The sequence below is a fragment of the Sorex araneus genome, chromosome 1, assembly GCF_027595985.1.
Source record: "Sorex araneus isolate mSorAra2 chromosome 1, mSorAra2.pri, whole genome shotgun sequence".
Lineage (NCBI taxonomy): Eukaryota > Metazoa > Chordata > Mammalia > Eulipotyphla > Soricidae > Sorex > Sorex araneus.
The window spans coordinates 45743348-45768569 of record NC_073302.1 but is presented as its reverse complement, the minus strand read 5'-3'; the positions used below and the strand labels follow the sequence as shown (position 1 = coordinate 45768569).

Sequence of the window (25222 nt, the reverse complement as noted above, 5' to 3'; positions counted from 1 at the left end):
ATGGATCAGAGGGCCCAGCTCCACATCTCCAATCTTCTGCTTGTTTTCCCACCCTTTCAGGTGAGATTAATTACCTTATTAATCTCTTGAGGGGGTTGGGGGGGCTTTAGGGAACAAAAGGTTGATTCCCTTCCCTTTTCAGCCAGATCCAGCAGCCTCAATGTCTAACCTCTGCCATAGCAACAATCCCAGCTCACATCTCCTGCTCTACCCATGAATTCTCATACTTCTCACAGTTATAGTTCCTGTTACTGGATGAAGATGGGTGGGAAGAGAAAAGAGCAACTGCCAGCCTAATCCCTCAAAGTTAGCCTGTGGGAGCTAACTCCAAAGATTCATCTTCAGCACAACAGGAGCACAGCAAACACAATGAGGAAGACCTGGAGAAGCCCAGTAAGTTCTATCAGTGAAGACAATAACAGGGAAGGCTCAATCAGCATCGATCCATTCTGCAAACCCTCAGAACATGACTTTAGAGACACAGTGTTGGTGATGCTTAGTGAGCTCAAAGAAATGATGGCTCAAGTAGTCAGCAAAGCACAAGAAAGTATGAGAGCCAAAATGAGAAAACTACAATCAGAAAATACAGGAATGAACAGTATGGTAGGGGATAGACAAAACTTGAGAGAAGGTCTAAGCAGCTGAATAACAGCAGCTGAGAAAACGATTGAGGTACTCCAAGATGAAATGGAGAAACAACAGAAGATGGGGTAAAGTCTGAAAATAAATGAACAGTACAACAGAGAGACCTGTGAGATGAGTTCAAGCGGAACAAAATAAGGATCATCAGAGTCTTGAAAGGTGAATGCAATAAAAAGCGAATAGTCAAAGAAATCATAGATAAGAATTTCTCAGAGTTGAAGAAAACAGGCACCCAGATCAAAGAGGCCAAAAGGCCCTAGTGAAAACAGACTCAAACAAAAACAAACAAACACCCTCCAAGACACGTTGTACTCAAAATGACAAGATGCAAAGACGGAAACTGAATATTAAAAACAGCAAAATCAAAAAAGGAACTGATGGGGGTTGAAGAGTTAGCACAGCCCAGTAGGGCACTTGCTGTAAAGGAACTTAGATGTAAAGGAAAACCCATAAGATTCACAGCAGATCCATAAAATAAGACTATATAAACCAGAAGAGAATGGAGAGATATTAATACAAAAACTTCAATGAAATGGACACCAATAATACTCTATCCAACTAGATTATCATTCAGATTGGAAGGAGTAATACACTTTAGGGACAGCCAACAGCTAAGTGGAATTCATAGCCCTGAAATCAGTCTTGCAAGAAGTATCAAAGGAGTTTCTTAAAAAACAAACTTCTCAGCACTTGACACTGGGTATGGCATTCACTTATGGCACTTACGGTTGCCCTCTGTTAAGAAAGTTTTGTTTATTCCTAACTTGCTAAGAGATTTTATATGTTTTCAATAACAAAAACAATGTTTTATTTACATTGAATGTTCTATATCAAATCAGGTATTGTTTTTATTTTTTAACATCCATAGAGATTTTTGTTATAATCTTTTATTTATTAATGCAGATGCTTAAGTAGCATCTATATTTTCAAATATAAAGTGAATATTTCTCTTTCTTAAGATAAAACAAACTTTTATGATTTTACAGAGCTTTACCCTTTTGTTTTGGTTTGTTTTTTATTTTCTGGACCACACCTGGCGATGCTCAAGGGTTACTCCTGACTCTGCTCTCAGGAATCACTCCTGGAGGTGCTCAGGGAACCAGGGTTGGCTGTGTGCAAGGCAAGTGCCCTACCTGCTGTACTATTGCTTGAGGTGGCCCCCCTTAAAATTTTCTTAGTTCTCTTCAGTAGGGCGTTTGCCTTGCACGCGACCAACCCGGATTCGATTCCTCCATACCTCTTGGAGAACCCGGCAAGCTATCGAGAGTATCCCACCCACAGGGCAGAGCCTGGCAAGCTACCCGTGGTATATTCGATATGCCAAAAGCAGTAACAACAAATCTCACAATGAAGATGTTACTGGTGCCCACTGGAGCAAATCAATGAACAATGTGACGACAGTGCTAACAGTGCTATGTAAATTTTAAAATGTATTAGCACAGAATTATTCAGATTAATTTTCAAAACTTATACATCTAAAAAAAGAAAGACACAGTTTTTAAAATTTTACTTTATTAATCACTGATTTAAAATTTTGTGGAATTTTAGGAGTTTAGTTCTATTTATCTATGTGTGTAGATGTTGCATGACACCTCCAAATTCTGTAACACTGACAACCCCATTGAAACAAAGAGATTAGATGGAAAAGTAGCACAAAAGCCCACTAAGTTCAATAAGTGAAAACAATGACACAGAAGATTCTGCTAGCAACAAAGAGCTCAGTAAATCCTTATACAATGACTTTTATAACACCATTGTGAGATATAACAATTTTCATTAATTTTCTTCTACTGAACTATTTTTTGATAATTTCCATGACCATCTTGTTGTAACAAGTAATACCAAATAATTTCTTTTGTGTTTGCCAAGGGGGCAAGTTGGAGAGCTGGGTGGGTAACTGAGGACAAATGTAGAGGGAAGTTCACATAGATAGTGGAATTAATGCTGAAACATTGAATGTCCAATACTACTGTATTTTGAACAATTGTAAACCATTATATTTTTATAAAGTTGGAAAAAAACAAATCTCTCCCATATGTGGGGTAAAAAAGAAACATAAAGGGCTGGAGCGATAGTACAGCGGGTGGGAGGTTTGCCTTGCATGCTGCCAACCGGGTTTTACTTTTGGCATCCCATATGGTCCCCCGAGAACCGCCAGGAGTAATTCCTCAGTAAATGAGCCAGGAGTAACCCCTGTGCATTTCCAGGTGTGACCCAAAAAGCAAAAAAAGAAGAAGAAGAAGAAGAAGAAACATAAGAAAACGGCGCCATCTTGCCACAACCAGCAGTGAAGTATCAGGGCCGTTCCGGCAGCACCACAAGCCAGAGATTGCTCCGGACCCTAGACCGGGCCAACAACACCAGGGTGCTAGACGGAGAGGGTACAGTCAGCACGCCTTCTCTAGATGGAGCCCCTGAGACACGGAGCTTCTCCTAACACGGCTCCAGTATGTGGGACTGGGACATCTCCAAACCTAGCGGCTGCTTATGTGGTTATGCGCGACCTTTCCTGATAGACAAAATATACGCTCAGGAATGGCTTCACCACCCCTGAGCATCATCCCAGAGGCACATAAACCAATCTCAGAATGCAGCGGCTGCTGGCAGATATACTCCAGGACTTTGAACTAAGCTACGGCCCCGTGCAGCCCCGGGAGGGGAAGGGTTTCTGTCCCTCGGCCTTCTCCCCACTGCAACAGCGTGGCGACTACCACCATTCAGAACCAATCGGACAGAGAGGTAGGAGTTTGCAGTGATGGGATGGGATGCATGGGAATCTTGTGATGGGGGTGGCAGAACCGCCTCTGCCTCCTGCCCAAATGAGACCCCAAGAGGTAGCCCATGAACAGCTCATCCGCTCCTGAACAGCCATGATCCCAGCACCACAGAAATGAATCTCGGAATGCAGTGGCTGCTAGCAGAAATACCTTTGGACTTAATACTAGAATTCCAAATCTGGGCGGCCACTTTCAAGACCGTGCAACATCATATGCTCTTTGTTACCAACAATAGAACACATACAATTGAATGATGCCATTCTGACAGGTCTGACTGTTGGGGGAAAAACTCCAAATAATGACAGTGAGTTTACTGTCAAAAATTGAATGTAATCAAAGTAAGGAAAGAGTAAAGTGAAAATCATCTGCCACACGGGCAGAGGGGGAGGGGGAGGGGGCGTATGCTGGGGTTATTGGTGGTGGAACATGTGCACTGGCGAAGGGATGGGTGTTTGAGCATAGTATGACTGAGACTCGATCCTAAGAGCCCTGTAACTGTTCTCACAGTAACTCAATTAAATAATAATTTTTTTAAAAAAGAAAGCAACAAATGGTCAAAGACATTGGATCTGAAGATTCTGTCTATAGAACTGAGCTTGTGTGTATGTGTCTCTGTGTGTGTGTATGTGTGTGTGTGTCTGTGTGTGTGTGTGTTTGTGTGTAGGGGTCGGAGGGCTGGGAGGGGTCCTTCTAATCATGGGTGTGGTGTTGCAATGACGTATGCATGAAAAGTATAACTATTGTAAATCCAAGTACCTCAACAAAAATGGTTTTAAAAAATCTTATTGTGTCTTTTTGCTTTTCTGAGGCTACTTTTCAGAAATTGTCTAGAAGTCACCATGAGTTTTGGTTCACAGGCAGAAAGGCGAGTAACACATTTGTTTTACAGCACTTCTTTTGGGTACTTACAGCTCTAGGCTCAATAGTTTTCCTAGTGTTGCCTCACTTAATCCTTAACATAGCCCTGTGAGATCAGAAATGCAATCTTTAGTTTACAGAGCAATGTCAGCTCAGAGGTTATTTATCTATGAACATCACACGGTGTTTTATAATAGCAGAACTTGCTGAATAAATCGAAGTGTCTGTCTACAAATCCAATGTATACTACTATACAGTAGTATAGTAGCCTATACAACTATAAGATATTTTGGAAACATATGTTCTGTCTTACCAGTTTTACATCAATTTATATTTTAAAATATGAGGGAGACACAAGATAGAAAACAAAATTAATATTTAAAGGCCAATTAGAAAGTCTCTTTCTCAACACCTCTAATCATCCCTACAAACGTTTTTATAATCTCGTATTTCCTGCCACAATGTTTGGAGAGGATAAAACTCAGGTGTAGTCTCACGAGAAAAGTTGAGAAAGGTTGAGAATAGGATACAACTATTTCCATAGTGCATTTGACCACCAAACAAGCTATTCATTTTAGAAAAATGAGCAGAGCAATTTGGAATAACTAGATAATCTGGACATGCTAAAGACTTCTAAAAAATAAGCACTCTAATTTGCCCGACAGTAACACTTAATAGTGTCACTATTAACACTAGGTGTTAATAGTGCATCACTATTAACATAGTCATGCAAGTGCTCAACAAACATTTATTGAATGAATGACAAATGAAGGATGGCCTTAACAGGTATAAGAAGCACTGTCTGAGGATAAATCATCTTTTATCCTTGTGAGAGAATGTAGGGGCAGTTACAGAGTCTGACCATACTCCTCAGGCATTTCAGAGGTGGTTTGTCTTTTTTCTTCTTCTATTTTTTTTTCCCCTATGGAACAAGAACAATCCAAACCAGAAAAGAGTCATTTCTTTTAAAGCTACAGCAAAAATTGGGAGTTTTGACATTTTTTCCATCCTAACTTCCTAAAACTACTCATTGGGAAATCTTTGAAGATTTCAGGTGAATAAAAATTGCAAAAGAAAGACTCATGCCATAGCTGACAGAAATTTTTGGCCAGACACTCACCAATTCAGGTCCAGACTTCTCAAATCTTGTGCAATCTTAGGAAAAGTCCCTTAGCTTGCTTAAAAATGTCAGTCCCCTCATGCTAAAATGAAATATTAACTTTGTTGAGCAAATGTAAAAATTAAAGAAGATTAATCATGGCAAGTACAATGCCTGGCACCCCAGGCTGCATAGATGAGCATTCCTTCCTAGCATGTCCCTTTTCTTCCCTTCTTTGACGCCCATTTGTTCCAAAACCAGAGGTGTGGGTGAGATGATGTAATTATTCTTTGAAATGTTTTCATTCCTTCTATTCAAGGACTTCAAAAAGAAAAAGAAAAAAAAAAGCATGAGTTGGAAAAGTTCTAGGCTTTCTACTATATTTTTCCTGTCAGGTCTAAGATATCAAATCTTATTACATAATTTATTTTAAATGTTGGTAAGATGGAGACTAGAACATAAAAATTATTATAACTAGACAAGCAAGAGAATGAGGAGAAAAAAGGCTTTCTGTGGTTTCTGTGTTTTCTGTTCTTATCTCTAGAAGTGGTGAAAGAAAAGCAATCTAAGAGGAGGTGGCCCTTGCTTTAGAAGTTACTGCTCTCTTAGGAGCTTTAACAAGGACATCTGTTGGCTTTTTCAACAAAAGAAGCTGGCTGGAGGAGATCAAGGGAGAGTGAAGGAGACTGGTTCACAAGGGAGTCATATATGTTTGGTATTTTCCCAACTGCAAAACCTCTGCTTCTGAAAGAGCTAGGCTAGCCTAGTTAGACAAGAATCTATAAACAGATGAAAGCTTTCTTCCCTCCATGTTTCAATAGTAGTGATCAACAGCTGTTTATATCCTTTAATACCTAACTAAGGATGAAGCTTTCACATCTGCCAATATTTTCCGGTTCTACTTCCTTGGATCGCAGTGGGTAGGAGGTGAAGTTTGAAACCCTCCCAATTCCCAGCCAGGAACACAGAAATATGCCAAGGATTCAAAGCCATAATGCTAAGCAGAACTCCCCATGGCTCATTCACCCAGGGTCTGCTGTTTGCTGAGAATTCCTCTTCCACTTTATCCTGACAGACATCTTGATCATTTCCATGATAATGACTCATGGCGGCACAAAGATCAAAAAGAAGAAAAGTAGGCTGGAATCAGGGGGAGGAAGAAGAGAAAATGAGTTCTAACAGAAAGAGGCTTCTAAAGGTAAGTTCTTTCCAAAAGCTAGCAAGAATTTTTTTTTTCTTTTTGGGTCACACCCAGCGATGATGCACAGGGGATGCACAGGGGTTAACTCCTGGCTCTGTACTCAGGAATAACTCCTGGCAGTGATTAGAGTGGGGATGGGGGCGGGGGGTGGGGGGACCATGTGTGATGCTTGGAGTCGAACATGGGTCGGCCAAGTGCAAGGCAAATGCCCTAACTGCTGCACTATCGCTCCAGCCCCAACTAACACGAATATTATCCGATAGCAAATAACAGTAGTGAGTTGGATGCTGATGCAGACCCTCGGGGGATTGATGAATGATGGTGATTTTTACTGGCCCCTAATATTTCACCTTGGAAAAGCTAAACAAAGAAAATTAAACCCTGTGTACGTAAGGTGAGACCTGACAGTGACAGTGATACAGTGAAAGTGACAGTACGTAAGGTAGAGAAAATACCCAGGCACAGTGAGAAACTGACTCAGAGATATCTGTTTAGCTTCACTTTGGTTACCAGTGCCACATATATGTTGAAACATTAGAAAATTTGGTTTTGATCAATTGATCCATCCATGCAAGGAATGGACTTAGTTCTTAGTTATGAAGATTTAAACAAATAAGATAAAAAAAAATTTTTTGGGGGGGGTGGGTGTTGGGTCACACCCAGAAGTACTCTGATGTTACTCAGAAATCACTCCTGGAGTCCTGGCAGGGATATAGGAGGAAGAGTTGGGGGCAGGGGAGAGGGGAGTGTAGGGAATGCCAGGAATAGAACTCGGGTTGGGTTGGCTGCATTCAAGGCAAGTGAAGTGCCCTACCGTTTGTATGGCCACAAGATGAAGCAGTTTTCTTTTTTCTTTTTTTTTTTTTTTTGCTTTTTGGGTCACACCCCGGCAATGCACAGGGGTTACTCCTGGCTCTGCACTCAGGAACTACCCCTGGTGGTGCTTAGGGGACCATATGAGATGCTAGGAATCAAACTCGGGACAGCCTTGTGCAAGGCAAACGCCCTTCCCACTGTGCTCCAGCCCCAATGAAGCAGTTTTCTAAGGACTTAACATTCAGACAGAAAAAAGGACATGATATAAAGAATGCATGAGAATTTACTACATAGAGAAGGTGGGTGATTCCAGAATGCAAGGACATCACGAATACAACCGGAGAGGAAGACTCAGACTGTTTGTTGATGGAGGAAAAGCATTCTGGGTGATTATATTATAGAGAGATGTGGAAACTGACTTCTAAAAAGTGCAGATTCTTAGGTCTTACCAAGAGATACTGATTTAGTTATTTAATGTGGGAATAGAGAGAAGGGTAAGGGGGAGGGGTTAGGGAGAGGGTGTTATTGGATTTGTATTCTGAACAAAATACCCAAGTAATTTCCATCCACACAACTTTGATAAGCCTCACTTACATATAGTAACATTTTTAAAAGATGCTAATATTATGAAATCCCACATACTAAAATACTCCTTTACTGAAGATTTATAACATACATTACTATATTAAAAGTGCTGTAGTTCTGTTTACAATAGCCAGAATCTGGAAAAAACCCGAGTGCCCTAGAACAGAAGACTGGTTGAAGAAACTCTGGTACATCTATACAATGGAATACTATGCAGCTGTTAGAAAAAATGAGGTCATGACGTTTGCATATAAGTGGATCAACATGGAAAGTATCATGCTAAGTGAAATGAGTCAGAAAGAGAGAGACAGACATAGAAAGATTGCACTCATCTGTGGAATATAGAATAATAGACTATAAGACTAACGCCCAAGAATAGTAGAAATAAGTACCAGGAGAATGTTTCCATGGCTTGGAGGCTGGTCTCTCATTCTGGGTAACTCAGGGAAGGGACCACCAAGTAAAATGTGGTTGGAGGTCATGTGGGGGAAGGGTGAGGCGGGTGGAATACAGACTAGAGACTGAACACAATGGCCACTCAACACCTCTATTGCAAACCACAACACCTAATCAGAGAGAGAGAACAAAAGGGAATTCCCTGCCATAGTGGCAGGGTGGGGTGGGGGGAGACGGGTCTGGGGAGGGGGGGAGGGATGTTGGGTTTACGGGTGGTGGAGAATGGGCACTGGTGAAGGGATGGGTTATTGAACTTTGTATGGGGGAAGCATGAGCACAAAGATGTATGGATCTGTAACTGTACCCTCATGATGACTCTCTAATTAAAAATAAACTAATTAAAAAAAAAAGAAAGAAAGAAAGAGAGAGAAATAAAAAAGGGAAAAGAACAACAAAAAAAAAAGTGCTGTAGTCGAGAAATCAATTTTACTTAGCATTTCTCAGACTTACTTTCCCATGGGGATTAATGCCCACAGTGTACCTATTAAGATCTCTCAGATCACTTGTGTACTTTGGAAAACAGACCAGAAAGAGCTGAAACAGAAGATTCTGATCAGCTGAGTTTATTCTTCAAGCACACTAAATTGCTAAGAAAAGAAAGTAAAAGCATATTACTCTGAAGATATGGCACATCACTGATTTCCTCAAAGCAAAGTCTAAAACTACTCGTGGTATCTTATCGTAGAGAAGTTTCCTTACGTTTAATTAACACACTATGGCTCTATGATATTTCTCGTCACCGACTCTGTGGTAATCACAGTTGCCAGAGAAAACAAATTCAAAGAGTTCAGCGGGAGGGATATTGGGAACATTGGTGGTGGAAAATGAGTACTGGTGGAGGGATGGGTACTCGATCATTGTATCATTGAAATGTAATGACGAAAGTTATAAATCTGTAACTGTATCTCCTGGTGATTCATTAAAAAAAAGTAATTTTAAAGAATTCAAAGAGTTCAAAGCATCAAGGAGCAGAATCAGAAAAGGAAAGACGAAGAGTGGTGTCCCTGCCCACATTTGTCTTTAGTGCTATCATGTTGGGCTCAGAATATTAGCAATACCCATTGATACAATCTTCTCCTTACAATGAGAAAGAAAAAGGTCTTCCCAACAACAAAAGAAACTTCTGACAGTCAAGTGCAATGAGAAGCCAATAAAGCCCATCCAAAACCCCTCAGGGGAGCCTATTATATAGCCAGGGGGTTGATGCTGGAGGAAAAGAGAGTTGCACTAACACACACATCCCATCTTCTGCCTTAACAAGGGACTGCAAAGAGAAAGAGCAAGAGGAAATGGGCAATCAAGACAACACCATGACTCTGAGCAAATTGCTTTGTGTGATGAATATTTCAAGATGTACGTACTCTCCTAGTCAATTTATACCTTTTTCTTTCATAAGCTTGGTTATTTCCATATGCCTCACTTTAACCTATCATATGCCACACACACATACACACATACCATCTAAGAGGTTATATTAACAGTGTGTTTCAAGGACCTTTGATCCAAATGATCAGAGCTTTTCAAAACTCTTTTTCAATAGTGGTGTTTTGCTGTTTTTTTTTTTTTTCAATTATTCTGTAAATACCGCCTGAGAATCTACAAAGATTTTAGGAGTCAGTGCTAGGCAATGGAGGTCAATCTGTGGAAGCAAGTTGTTGATTCCTGCTGAACATAATACTAAACAAACAACCTCCTGAATTGAAATTCTCTCAGTTAATGACAACTCCAATGATCAGCAACATAAAGAAATATGAAAGTTAGAAAAATTGACTCAGAGAACAAAGAAAACAAAAGCATTTTTGTTTCAAGTGTTCTTATGGGCTTAGCAGCTACCCAGGCTCCAAAGTTAACTATACAGTCTGGAATCAATAATATATGACCAGGTGAGAGATGTCATGATCAATATATCCTCAGAATGTCACCTGGTTCCCAACAAAGTCATGGATTCTCATATTACGATTTCTTTTTTCTTATGTTTTTTTCAACCTGAGATGAATATGGACAATTTCATTATAGTTAGGTAATTTTTAATCAATGGACCAGAAAATAAAAATCTATCCAGGATAACAGGATCGGTGGGCTTGGAGCCTAGCCCTAAAAAAAGTTAGCGGAATCGAATCTAACATTTGATCAACGTTGCCTGGCATATATGGCCTATGTATCCTGAGATTCATGAAATAAGATAAAGTGGTCCACAACTGAGTTTTTTAAAAAAAAATTTACTGAGGCTCTGAGATAGAGAAAAACAAGCTGCCAAGTAAGTGATGATGATCTTTAACAAAACACTGATAATGGTGTTATCCAGCACTGAAAGCAGTCCTGGAAGAAGCCTCTAAGACTTCAGGAGCTTAGGTGGGACATGACACACTCATGTGGAAGCTGGTCACAGACTTACCCACACACGTTGGAAATATGTCCTCATTGTTGATCTGGACCTCAATCCAATCCATAAGAAGGTTCATGTACTGGGGGGCTGGCAGTGCCGTAGGCTTCTTGTACTTAAGATCATCCTGCCACCGATACTCATATTTGGGGCCTCCTGACATCACAGGGCAGGTGTGCTCCGTGCAGAACTCACAGATGGTGCCATAGATGAGGTTGATCCGATTAAAAAAGTCTACCACATGCACCGCCACCCAGTCATTCTGGTCTTCCCCGCTGGGCAGCTGCACGGCTGCCTTCAGATCCACGCCTGAGTTGAGGGATGCCTGAGCCCGTTTGTGAAGCTCAAACCTCTGAGTCCCGGGTTCAAATTTCCTCTTGGGACGGAAGGTCTTGTCCTTGTTAAAAACCTGCTTTAGAGCAATGGACATGGTCTTCTCTTTCTCTTCCTTTCTTTTGCAAGAAGTAAAAAGGCACCTGGGACTTTTCAGTGACAGGTCACAACCCAACAGAGTTTTCCACTGCCAGCCCTCTGGCCCCAGTCTTGCGGTCTAAAGTTTCGAATCTCTTTTAAACAGCTCCTTCTATCTTCCTGTTGAATAACGTCCAGGGAAACCTCATGTTCCTTCCTAAAAGCAGGACAGAAAAGAGTCATATTAGTGCCCGGTATGCATTTAAGAAATGATGAAAGTCGGTACTGGAGAGACAGTACAGGGATTAAGGTGCGTGCCTTGCATGAGTCCAACCCCATTTTGGTCCCCAGCATCATATTTCCTCACAAGCACATCTAGGAGAGACCCTGAGCACAGACTCAGAAGGCTTAGATCCTACTTTCACCTTGTGCCTGGTTGTACCTACCTTCAGTCAAGCATAATTATTTTTTTGCTTTTTGGGTCACACCTGGCGATGCTCAGGGGTTACTCCTGGCTCTGCACTCAAGAATTACTCCTGTCGGTGCTCAGGGGACCATATGGGATGCTGGGAATCGAACCTGGGTCAGCCGAGTGCAAGGCAAACACCCTACCCACTGTGGTATCACTCCAGCCCCTCAAGCATAAACATTTTGAGGATAGCGTAGTCCCTGAAATTTTGTATCGGGTAGCCAAACCGTGCAAATAAGCAAGGAACAGAACCATACCCTTTCCTATGGACTTAGTCAAATCTCTGGCAGTTCTGCCCTGTGTGACCCGAAGTTCAGTGAGATTCTCTCCAAGTTGTTAAGACAAGCATGTTAGCCAGTGAGTCATAGGTCCTACAGTGGCAAACACTCATGCATATTTAAATAAGTATTAAATTCTTGCTTGAAGTGTGGAATTTTATTTTTTAAAGGTATATCTTGTGAACTTTAATCAGTCTCTTGAATAGGATGGCATCATTTCAAAATGTTAACCTGCGTTCAAGTCCCTCATTGCCCTGGTAAAACCAGCTTACTGAGGGAAAAATCATCTTTGGAACTCAACCAAGTTTTTTAATGTACTCCTGACTACCACTTATTAAACTCTACTGTGCACCAGATCCTTTTCATACATTTTAGACATTTTAATTCTCAGTAAATGCTTGCAAGGTAGATGTTTTTACAGACATTTTTAAATAAAAAGTAGAGACTGAACTTGACGAAATAATCTATTAGAAATCACAAAGATTTGTTAGAAAAATAAAACAGGGGCTGGAGCAATAGCACAGCGGGTAGGGTGTTTGCCTTGCACATGGCTGACCCGGGTTCGATTCCCAGCATCCCATATGGTCTCCCAAACACCGCCAAGAGTAATTCCTGGGTGCAGAGCCAGGAGTAACCCCTGTGCATTGCCGAGTGTGACCCAAAAAGCAAAAGAAAAATAAAACAGTAAATGCTAAGGCTCAATTTTGAATGCAGAAAGTCTCTGGCACTGAAACACATATGATTTTTTATTTTCATTACAGCTGTTTGAATAACTTATAAACATTTTTATGTTTTTAAAATTCCTTCACGTGTAGATTTCAAAACTTCTCACAGCAAGAGTATCAAAAGAAGCTAGAACACTGCTATTATTATCTCCACATTACTGATAAGGAAATAGAAACTCTGACCTGATAGTACTTGTTCCAAACATATTTATCATTCTGACATTCTGACATTCTCACACATAAGGATGTCTTCTCTGTTTTTTTTTGGTTTTGTTTTTGTTTTTTAAATCTAGAATGAAGTTCTCTGGAGAATGCCTAGGTTGAGAGATAAGCACCCATGTTTAAAGACAGGGCTGGAGCAATAGCACAGCGGGTAGAGCATTTGCCTTGTACACGGCTGACCAGGGTTCGATTCCTTCATTCTTCTTGGAGAGCCTGGCAAGCTACCGAGAATATCCCACCTGCAAAGCAGAGCCTGGCAAGCTACCGGTGTCATATTTGATATGCCAAAAACAGTAACAAGTCTCACAATGGAGACATTACTGGTGCCCACTCAAGCAAATCAATGAACAATGGGATGACAGTGCTACAGTGCTATAGTTTAAAGAAAAAGGCAATCCAGAATGGATTAACCCTTCACCCTACTGCCAAATGGCTAAACACAAGCATCTGTCTGATCTTTTTTCAGAGTGTCAGATGCTATATTGGGATAGATACCTACAAGCACAGTGGGTAGGGTGTTTGCCTTGCATGTGGCTGACCCAGCTTTGATTCCTCCGTCCCTCTCGGACAGCCTGGCAAGCTACTGAGAGTATCCCACCCATGTGGCAGAGTCTGGAAAGCTACCCATGGCATATTCGATATGCTAAAAACAGTAACAAGTCTCACAATGGAGACATTAATGGTGTCTGCTCAAGCAAATCGATGAACAACATGACAACAGTGCTACAGTGCTACTATAAGAGTTTTAAAATTAAAAAGGAAATAGGAAACCTACTTGGCCTTCCTTCCCAACCAATTCCATTATAAGCTCAGCTTGTGCTCTATCAAGAAGGCTTATTATCAGGCTATAGTATCGCCATCAAATGCTGTAACATAGGGTCTTTCAAAACTGCAGATTTTGAACCAGTAGGTCTGGACTGACTGTCTAAAAGTCTGCATTTCTAACAAGTTCTCCCTCTCTGGTAATGACATTCTGTAGACTGGGTCATGGATGGCACTTTCAACATCAAAACTAATTCAACTACAAAGTTTGTTAGAAAGGCAGAGTCTCGGGTCTCACTCAAGACTTAGGCAATCTATGTCAACATCTTAACAAAATCTACGCTTAGGAGAAGATGCTTTGAGGAATATTGATTGGCTAAGTAAAGGGATACCTAAATAAACTTCCATTTGTTGTTTAGCAAATCTTTACTTTCAAAACATCATCTGTAGCTTGGTGTGTGTATGTATGTGTCAGTGTATATGTGTGTGTGTTTGTGTATGTGTGTATGTGTGCAAGAGAGAGACAGAGAGAGAGACAGAGAGTGTTGCAAAAGAAAATGAAAGACACAATGTTGAATACAGCCACCTTGACAAATGGTGACAATGGTCTGGATTGATTTGGATAGCACAATACCAAGACCTATAAGGTCCCCAGTGAATGCTTTTCATATGAGCCAGATGGAATGTGTTTGATGCTACTGCTGCTGCTACAGCCACTTGCAGAAAAAAGTTCTTGGCTAAATAAAAGAGTGTCATTAATAATAGCACAGTAGTTAACTCTGTTCTTGCCCAGTCTCCAGAAAGAAAAGAAGAACTCATAAATTTTTGCCTACTTGGTGCTCGATAGAAACTGTAAGCAAATTCTATCTAATAAAAAGCACCCACTACAATGCCAACACTCAATAAATATTTAAAGCCGCCTGTTCACTCAATCAATAAACATTTACCAAAAGTTCCATATGTGCCAGATACAGAGAACTAGGCCCTAGTACAGAGCTAATTAAAACTTGGTCTTTGTGTCTTTGAAAGTTTATGGCTGCTTCTGAGCATATTATTTTTGAGCAAAACTGTCTTGTACAGGGGCTGGAGTGATAGCACAGCAGGTAGGCGTTTGCCTTACACTCGGCTGACCAGGGTTCGATTCCCAGCATCCCATATGGTCCCCTAAGCACCGCCAGGAGTAACTCCTGAGTGCAGAGCCAGGAATAGCCCCTGTGCATCACTGAAAAAAAAAAAAAAAGATTTAAAACTGTCTTGTGCAAATAGCTTTAAGATTATTTATTGGATATTCACCGTAAGCTAGTTTTCTGTAGTGATGCGATTCCTTCAAAGTACTACTCAGGTTAAGAACATAAAGGATTACAGAGTGAGATACTACGGAAAGAGAAAAACGGAAATCCAAATAAACAGCATAAAATTGACAGAAGCTCATATGTTCTCCTTATTTTCTGCCTAACAGATCAATTATAGCTCTAAAACATGTGCACCAGAAAAATAGGCAGAGAAAATTTAGCTGCAAGGGAATGTTGACAAGGTAACTAAGCAACGCTGGCAAGGGACATTCTTATTTTTCTTTCTCTATTGATGTCTTCTGCCTTATTAGTTTAAAACTCAAAAAGCCCTTGCCAAGCACAAAGGCGAACTAAATTGCAACTCCCACTTGCTCCTAGGAGATCCATCTGCTCTAGCTGGAGTGGCCTCTAAAGAGAGGCCGGGTGGCTGGAGGAAAAGGAGAGGGCCTGAAGCTTGTGTTAGTTGGGAGAGAAGACGTTCAACCTCTCATCTATAAGCTGGGGCATTCCTTGAACCAAATCAACAATAACAACAACAAAAGAAAAAATGCTTGCAAAGTAACCTAGCAAGGGACACAGTGTTTCATCGTTACTCCCACAAATGAGGCTGGTGTCTGGTACCAAGTCAACACCATGAAGTGTTTATTGAATAAATTGTTAAACTGAGAACCAATGAAAAACACTTGGCATCAAACTAAAACTAAAAAGTGGGAAATCAAAGCCAGGAGTAAACTCTGAGCACAGCCAGGCACAGTCTAAGGGAAACTAAACTGGACTGCCGAGCTTTGGTTATTGGGGGACTCCCAGCGCATCCTTTAAGCACACTGCCAATTCGCCAAGGTCAGGTGCTACTAGCTGTTGGGTTGCTCCGAAGCAGCCTTCCCTACAGGAAGCTCAAGATACCTGTCCAAGTCGCAGGAGAGATAGTATGTGCACTATGGGATTTGCCTGCAGAAGCTTGAGTCTAGCTCAATCGCCCCCCAAGTGGTTCCCTGAGCATCCCTGGGTGCAGCCCCAGGCGGCCCTGAGCAGCACAGTTCCACACCTTCAGGGCTGTATGTTGAACTGCCATTGTGGTTGCTCAAGAATTGTGAAGAAAGATCCAGAGCCTCCTGAGCATTGATTGGGGTCCACACCCGCCCCACCCGAAAAAATATATTTGCTGGCAATAGTACAACAGGTAGGGCCCTTGCCTTGCGTGCAACGTGGGTTCAAACCCCAGCACCACGAATGGTCCCCCAAGTCCACCAGAAGGATCCCTAAGCACAGAGCCAGGAGTAAGTCCTGAGCACTGCTGGGTGTGACCCAAAACAAAAACAACATTTTAAAAATATGTGATTCTATCAGTTATCTGGTAGTGTTTTACTTCTGTCTACTCTTCAAAGGCTCTCTCCGTTCATATGTCAATCCCTATATTGTAGAGATTTCTGCCTGAGAAGCAGTTTTCTTCCTTTTTGTTTAATTTTTGTGTGTAATTTTTGTGTGTAACCCTCAAAGTAGGAGTTTGCCTCATTTCAGCCTTCAAAGAAATGTATGACTTAGAGCTAGGGATGTGGTTCAGATGTCTAGCCACAATCCTTTCATGTGTAAATCCCTGGTTCCGGAGAGGGGGGAGGGGAGGGGGAAGGAGGGAGGGAGGGAGGGAGGGAGGGAGAGAGGGAAGGAGGGAAGGGAGAGAGTGTGTTATTTGTGAGCACAGTAGCCAAGAAGCAAACCGCCTATGAAAGTCTGTTATGTGACTTTTTGTTGCTATCATCTTCCAGCTCTTTGGTGGCCATTCAAGTTGCATTCTCATTGCTTCACCTGTCACCTGCTTATTGAGTCATCTGTGTGGACATCCTGGCATTAACAAAAACATCACGTGTAGCAATAGCAGCTACAGCTACTCAGTGCACAGGTGGTTGCAGTAGACCCATAGCAATTCTTCATGTCACAGACTCAGAAGTGGGCACTTGGTGGTGAAAAAGAACTTAAAAGGTGGCAGAAACATAAATAAATCATGATTATTTTAAAAAGGAAAAGGTGGGTAAAAAGAAAGGAGTGGGAGGAATTTATAGGTTTTAATCCACCATATATATTCAATTGAAGAAAGGACAGACTTTAAAAAGAATATTTTCTTAGTGAGAATAATTTTCTTCTAAATAAAGTCCTTCTGGAGACAAAAAGAGACTGGTTTGACTTCCCAATAATGAAGAAGATGGTAAGTCTTTGGTCCATCCTTGAATAGGATTGATCCAATCATGGTTTAAAATAGTAAAAGTATTGTAAGACAAAAGCTCAGTTGGTCACCATAAAATTTATGAAAGACATCCTAATAATTTTAATAGTTGGGTTTGTGTGTTTGTGTGTGTGTGTGTGTGTGTGTGTGTGTGTGTGTGTGTGTAAGTGTCAGGGGAGGATAGGAAGTAGTGCCAAGTTTCATACTTAGTCTTGGTGCTCTGGTCTTGCTCTGGGTACCTGGGGACCACACAGTGCTGGGGATTAAAGCCAGACCCCCAGTATGCAAAGTATAAACTCTAGCCCTCTGATATAGCCCAGTCCTGTATTTTTTTAATTTTTTAAAGGAAAAGAAAACTTACATCAAGTTTGTAGCCATTTTGACTATATTCAGATCTTTGGCTCTAGTAAGAAATTCTTAATTAAAAAAAGAAGAACATGGCTTGAGAATATAACAGCTAAGGCAGTTAGAGGGGGGTAATGGAGAATGGGGAACAAACTACATATAGTTAAAAAATACAGCAAAATAAAAATAAAAGATTAAGATGGGTGAATCACATTTAGAAAGTTATCTGTCAAAAGGGAAGCTGGAGAGTGGGGGAAGGAGGTATGGGAGGGAACCGGGGAACATTGATGGAGGGAAGTTGAGACCGATGGTGGGATTGGTGCAATATTATATGTCTAAAACTCAACTATAAATAAATTTGTAAATCATGGTGCTTTAATAAAATTTTGGAAAAGAGCAAGGTGGGTGAAAAATGTATTTTCCCCTTTAAAGTGAGATTTATACTAATTGCTATGATATTATTCAAGGTGTCCATCAGATCTGGGATAAAGATTACTGTCAATTATTATTTCTTTTTTTTTCTTTTTGAAAACATTATGACAACTCTTTCTTAGCAAAATTTTTGCTTTCAAAGGAAAATGCCCCAATTAACAAAAGTTAGTTACTGTAACTTTCAACAGACTTATTTACTCATAGCCAGTCTAAGTGAATTGAAGACTCAGGATCTGGAATTTTTTTTTCCCCTGGCACTACAAGAACTTAAATGTATGACATCTGGAACCATTACAAGAGATCTTTGAAGACAGAGTACCCAATACAAAAAGGACTAAAAAGCTGGAAATTAGAAAATTTAGTTATGGTCTTCAAAAGGATATTTAGGGGGCAGAAAGATACTACAGGAGTAAAGGCACTTGCCTTGCAATGGCCAGCCTCAGTTCACTTCTGAGCACCACCAGAAGCGACTCTTGAGAACAGATCCAAGAGTAGCCTCTGAGCACCACCAGGGGTGGCCCCCCAAAAAAAACAAAATATGCATGCCAATGTAGACTAGAGACTGAACACAATGGCCACTCAACACCTTTATTGCAAACCACAACACCTAATTAGAGAGAGAACAAAAGGGAATATCCTGCCACAGTGGCAGGGTGGGGTGGGGAGAGATGGGATTGGGGGGGTGGAAGGGATGCTGGGTTTACTGGTGGTAGAGAATGGGCACTGGTGAAGGGATGGGTTCTCGAACTTTGTATGAAGGAAATATGAGCACAAAAATTTATAAATCTGTAACTGTACTCTCACGGTGATTCACTAATTAAAAATAAATAAATTAAATAATAATAATAATAATAAAACAAGACTGAATATTTTAAGCTTAAAGGGTAAAATTTAAGCTTAATGGGTAAAATTGACAACTATCTCAGTCGTATTCTCAAAGTGAATTCTCAAGAAACCATGGAGACACTATGATCCAAAATTTCAGTTGAGATTTTGGATCATAGCGTCTGCACAGTTAAGAATTCAAGAAGGGGGGCTTGTGAGATAGCACAGCGGGTAGGGCATTTGCCTTGCACGTGGCCGACCCAGGTTCGATTCCCAGCATCCCATATGGTCCCCTGAGCACCGCCAGGAGTAATTCCTGAGTGCAAGAGCCAGGAGTAGCCCCTGTGCATAGCCAGGTATGACCCAAAAAGCAAAAAAAAAAAAAAAAATTCAAGAAGGGTGGAAGGATGGGTAAACGATCACTGTATGAGTGAAATGCAAACACAAAAGTTCATAAGTTTGTAACTGTACATCACAGTGATTCTCTAACAAAAATTTAAAAAAAAAAGAATTCAAGAAGGCACATAAAAAAACGTTAGAACATAGTAGACACTGACTAATGTGGTTGCTGCAATCATAATCATCACCTCTGAATCATATTACAATGCAAATTTTAATAGAGTCAGACTTTAAAAAATACCAAACAGACTCTTAGAGTTTAAATGTTTTCAAATCTTAGAATACTTCATCTGTTCAACATACTTATAAAACAGTAACAATAACTAGCATTCATTTTGCTCTTTACTTATTTTCACAACCCTATGAGTTAAGTATTATTATCATTCTCATTTTACATTTCCATAAACTAAGACACTGTGAGGTTGATGTTTTGTTTTAAGTCACAGAAACTTTAAGTAGTCATGAAAATGTACCTAAACCATTAGGAACAGAGTATAGTTCAGGGGGCAGGACACTTGCATTACACGTGTCAGACAGGTGTTCAATTCCATTTCTGGCACTCCATATAGTCCCCTGAGCCTCACCAGGAGTGATCCCTGAGAGCAGAGACAAAAATAAGTGCCAAGTACTGTCAGTGTGGGCCAAAAACTGAAAGGGCAAGGCTGGGGGCTTGGGGGTTAGAATCCTGCTTCTTTAGACTATGAGTAATATCTAGTTCACAAGAAAAAGAACCTCTATGGCATATTAAAGGCTGGAGGAGAAGCTGGATGAGAGAAATACAGGCCCAGCCCTATAGACATGGTCACAGGCCACTCTCAGTGACATCTAGCTCTTAAACCATGATGATTTAGAGTCAGCAGGCCAGGGTTCAGATGCTAGCAATGTCTTTGAACAATGCGGCATTATGAGCTTCAGTTTCATCTTCTTTAAAGATAATGGTGCTTACTTCTCAGGGTTAATGTGAAAATGTAAAGATATATTGCCTCTGAAAACACTTCATAGAAAGACATTATAGTTAATGATATGTCGTTATAGTTACTCTAATAAAGGGAACAGAAACCTTTTGTTTTGTTTTGTTTTGTTTTGTTTTGTTAGGGGGCCACACTTGCTGTGCTCAGGTCTTCCACCTGGCTCTTAGTTTAGTGTTCACTCCTGGCTCAGGGGACAAAATGAGGTGCTGGTGATAGAACCTCTGTCAGCTGTGTGCAAAGCAAACTCCCTACCTGCTATGCTATTGCTTCAGCTCAGGGAACTACAACTTTTTATATAAACGCAAGAAATACTATAAGTGATGGAAGATGATTCATTTCTGAGCAATATGCATTTATGAATAAAAGATTTGCAAGGAGTGGTGAGGGGCATAGAGTTAGCAATCAGAGCCCTGCAAGAGGGGAGAAAATAATCAAATGCTGTATTCCCCATGCTTCTCTCATAATCTCCCAAGCATATTTTATTTTATTTTTGTTTTGTTTTGGAGTCACACTTGGCAGTGCTCAGGGCTTACTCTGTGTTGGGGGTGGGGAGAGGAGGGGGTGGTTCAGGGGACCTTATGTGGTGCCGGGGATTGAATCTGCGTTGGCCACATGCAAGGCAAATGCCCTACCCGCTGTACTATTACTCTGCCCTCCCCAACACCTGATCATGTTTTAGAATGGAGATAAGTCATTTAAAAATTTAAGTTGTTCTTCATTTAAACTATACATCAGGTTCTAACTCAGTCACGATCTGTGTTCTGATAACAGGAATGACTTTCTAAACTGACTAGAAAGTTACTACTATTATTATAACACAGAAACCTGGCAGGATGCTTAGGGCTGCAGCCTCAGAAACTCTCAAAAGAGAAAAGACCCATTTCCTGGAAGCTTTTAAATTTGCCTAGGAGAAAGCAGATAGACATAGAGGGCAATGATGAGATAAAAATGCAGACAAATAATGGTGTTATCATCTCTACCCTTCAACCCTGAACAGTCACAAGTTAAAAAAAATAAAAGATTTAAAATAAAATGGAATTGAAGAAGAAATTACAAATAACATGATCACCTGGAGGGCTGAGACAAGTCACATCTCAGAAAAACGAGGGCTGGAATCCATATTCTGCCCAGTAACTAGTTACACTCTTGGACACAACACTGTATGCTCCAGTGTCTTCTTTGATTAGATGAGGGTACTAATGCCAATCACACAACATGATTCAGGGAGAAGTGAAAGAATGTAAGATGGATCAATGTCAATTTTGGGGGGTGGGGATAGGGTAGGGGTTTGGGACCACATCCAGCCATACTCAGAGATCACTCCTGGCAGTGTGCAGGGGAAAATATGTGGTACACAAGGTTGGCCGTGTGCAGGGCAAGTGCCCTACCAACCATACTATCTCTCAGATCCAAATGCCAAATATTATCTTTATCAAGTTTCTGGTGGCTTCATCACCAACAAGAATCTCAGTCAGACCTGGAATGTTTGTTGATATTTTTCCCTAAGCATTTTATTTCCCCCAAGATGCTGAGGCACCTGACACTCAAAATGTATGATATCTTGTGAAATTTTGGAGGAACACTCCATTTTCTCATGCATGGTTTTTAGGAGGAAGAAGCGTTCCCCACATACCCACTGACCTTTCTCTGTGCTTTTTTGGACTGGCATTGCCCTAGTAGAAGTAAAGGGACTCATCCATTTTGATATTAATGTGAGAAAAATTAACTGGGCTTGCTCAACTAAATGTGCTGGGAGGTGGGAACCTTTGTGGCCATGCTATTTGCTGCTTCCCTAAATTTTGGGGAGAGTGATGCAAATCTTGAGTTAAGATTTAGCAAGTTCCTTTAGCTACCCACTATGTAGCCAAATATGTAGTCTAGATTCTCTAAGCAATAAAGCTGATATTTTGTGCTATTTCAATTAAGTTTTTCAGAAGCCTGCAGAGTGGTATGATTTATTAGCTGGTGGCCCTATTAGAAATTCCAAACATTAGACTGTCCAAACTGGCTTGCCTATGCAAGGTTAGCTTTTTTTCAGTAGAACCTTACTGTTAAATCAATTCAAGGCCAGTCCTGTTTAAGACACTTATCTGCAGGTCTGCTTCTATGCAGCAGGAATGCATTCCATTCTCCAAAGGCTTCCCAGAACGAAGTTAACAACCCACTCTCCGAGAGCATCTGTCCCTGTGACTGCTCAGCTGCAGGCACAAACTGTGAGAATTCTCATCCATAAGGTGTTTCTAAACATTCCCCAACAGTCAGTGAACACGACAGTTGGCAGTCCCCTGCTCCTAGAGGTGGCTACCGTCCAGGAACATGGCAGTGCCATTGGTCTCCATGGGGGAATCAAAATTCTGCATTGCTCAAACTGTTTCCTCCAACCTGTCTGGGTTAACTTAGACTCTGGTTAAGAAAAGGGAAATACAGTGGGAGAAAGAAGAAATGTAGGAGTAATCATCCCTACCCATGAGGTCTGCATGTCTATGCACTTTGCGTTAGGAGATCACTCCTAGTGGACTCAGAAGACAGGAGGGGGGTTCCAGAGAAAAAACCCAGGTTGGCCAAATGCAAGGGAAATGTCCTATCTAATGTACTAGTTCTCTAGACCCAGCCTATGCGCTTCTCTCTAACATACACACTCTTCCTCACATAAAGCTGCAGTCCTATGCATGATCCGCCAGCCCATCAGTCTCTGAGGGCTGCTCATGCACCCAGATATCACCGCTATATCAGCACCTAATCTCGGATCCAGTAAAAGTAGAAGGCCAAATCTGTCACTTAAGCTACATAAAAATACTGCTAATTCAATGCAACACAGAGAAAACAGTTGTTTGGGGGCTCTGCTCCCCAAATCATGATGAGATATCATTTACAAAAGAAGCATTTTCAGAAAACTAACCTACTTCTCACAAGAGTAAACAGCACCCACTGGACATGAGGTTCCCTGGATAAACCTAAACAGCTCATGGGTTTTCATTTCCAGCATCTACTGAAAAGTTAACTCTTGGAAGTAAGACCTTTTTAGAATGTTTAAAAATGGAGAGATGGGTCAATGAACTGAACACACGTGAGCATGCTTTGCACACTGAAGGCTTGGGCTTGATACCTGGCATCACATAGGACCCCAAGCACCACGGGGATTGCCCCCTGAGCAGAGTGCTGGGAGTAACCCTTTGCATCACTGGGTGTGGTACCCAAATAAAATTCATGGAAATGTTTGTACGAATATTTATATGGTTGTCAAATAACCTCTGCCTTTATACATTGTGTAAAAATACATCTGTAGGGCTTGAGAGATAGTACAAGGGTTAAGGCACTTGCCTTGCATGAAGTTGACCTCGTTCAATTCCCAGCACCACATACGGTCCCTCAGACCACTGCCAGGAGTAATCTCTGAACACAGAGCAAGGAGTAAGTGATGAGCACTGTCTCCTCCACACTCTCTCTACATATATATACATGTATCCCCCCAAAAAAAATAATACGGAAGAGAAGGCTAATCAGTTTGAAAATTGTGGGGTTTTTTTTTGCATAAGAGGAAAGAATATCTTATATCCTTTAGTGCAAGCTATACTTCCGTGACTTTGATGCCAATCTCCAAGTTTCTGCCTTTGCCATATTTGCCCTCTTTGTGCCCTTCACACGAACTAAAATTTCTCAATTCATACTCTCTCTCCTTGAGTCACATTCACCCAGAGCATAAAATTCCTCAAGGCAGGATGCTGCCATCCAGCCCTCTGTGTGTACTGACAGCGAGATATGGCTGATAAAGATTTTCCAGCAGAAAGAATCCTCAACATTCCATCAATTCCGTTCCTTAAAGTACAACTCAAACAAACAAACAAACAAACAAACTCACCTACTGACATGGGAAGCTCCAGCCAAGGCAGTAGAGAGCAGAGCCTCACCAGACCGTGTTCTAGCCGCTAAGTTAGAGGATCTTCAGTATTTGGACACACCTAGAGCTTAACTACACTTCAAAATGGCCCCCAACTTAATTACCTTTCCCAATACTTCAACACATACCATACATATAGTTTGTTGAAGAATACAGATAATATATATGTTTTCTTCTTTTTTTTTTTTTTTTTTTTTTTTTTTTTTTTGCTTTTTGGGTCACACCTGGCTCTACACAGGGGTTACTCCTGGCTCTGCACTCAGGAATTATCCCTTGCGGTGCTCAGGGGACCATATGGGATGCTGGGAATCAAACCCGGGTCGGCTGCGTGCAAGGCAAACGCCCTACCCGCTGTGCTATAGCTCCAGCCCCAATATATATGTTTTCTAATATGCTTGGAAGTTTGTTCTTTTTTTTGCTTTTTTTTTTGTGGGGGAAGGGATGTCACACCCGGCGATGCACAAAGGTCACTCCTGGCTCTGCACTCAGGAATTACTCCTGGCGGTTCTCAGGGGACCATATGGGATGCTGGGAATCAAACCCGGGTCGGCTGCGTGCAAGGCAAACGCCCTACCCACTGTGCTATCACTCCAGCCCCATATGCTTGAAGTTTTATCCCGCCCGCATGACAGAGCCTGGCAAGCTCCCCGTGTTGTATTCAGTACGTCAAAAACAGTAACAAGTCTCACAATGCAGACGTTACTGGTGCCTGCTTGAGCAAATCAATGAAAATGGAACAACAGTACTACAGTGCTACAGTGCTTGGAAGTTTGTCTTTCTTTTGCCAGAACAGTTTTTTTTTCCTCTTAATGGGCTCTTATTCAGCACTCAATTGTCACTGCCACTGTCACCCCCTTGCTCATCGATTTTGCTCGAGCGGGCACCAGTAATATCTCCATTGTGAGACTTGTTACTGTTTTTGGCATATCGAATACGCCATGGGTACCTTGCCAGGCTCTGCCGTGCGGGCGGGATACTCTCGTAGCTTGCCAGGCTCTCCTAGAGGGATGGAGGAATCAAACCCGGGTCAGCTGCATGCAAGGCAAATGCCCTACCCGCTGTGCTATCGCTCCAGCCCAGCACTCAATTATATATTTAAAATGTTAAAATTTTCTCTTCTGTGGACTAGACCAATAGCACAGCGGGTAGGGTGTTTGC

General features: G+C 41.3%; 1 protein-coding gene across 2 annotated transcripts in view; it reads right to left on the bottom strand.

Moving 5' to 3' along the window:
• The window catches only part of MOB3B (MOB kinase activator 3B), a 222619-nt gene that overhangs the window by 139597 nt on the left and 57800 nt on the right, over nucleotides 1–25222 (bottom strand). For both annotated transcript variants that reach the window (XM_055147183.1, XM_055147192.1), the window contains exon 2: nucleotides 10830–11445. In XM_055147183.1, coding sequence (XP_055003158.1) covers nucleotides 10830–11247 — 418 coding nt within the window. In that variant the 5' untranslated portion in view covers nucleotides 11248–11445. The remainder of the gene's footprint in view (nucleotides 1–10829; nucleotides 11446–25222) is intronic.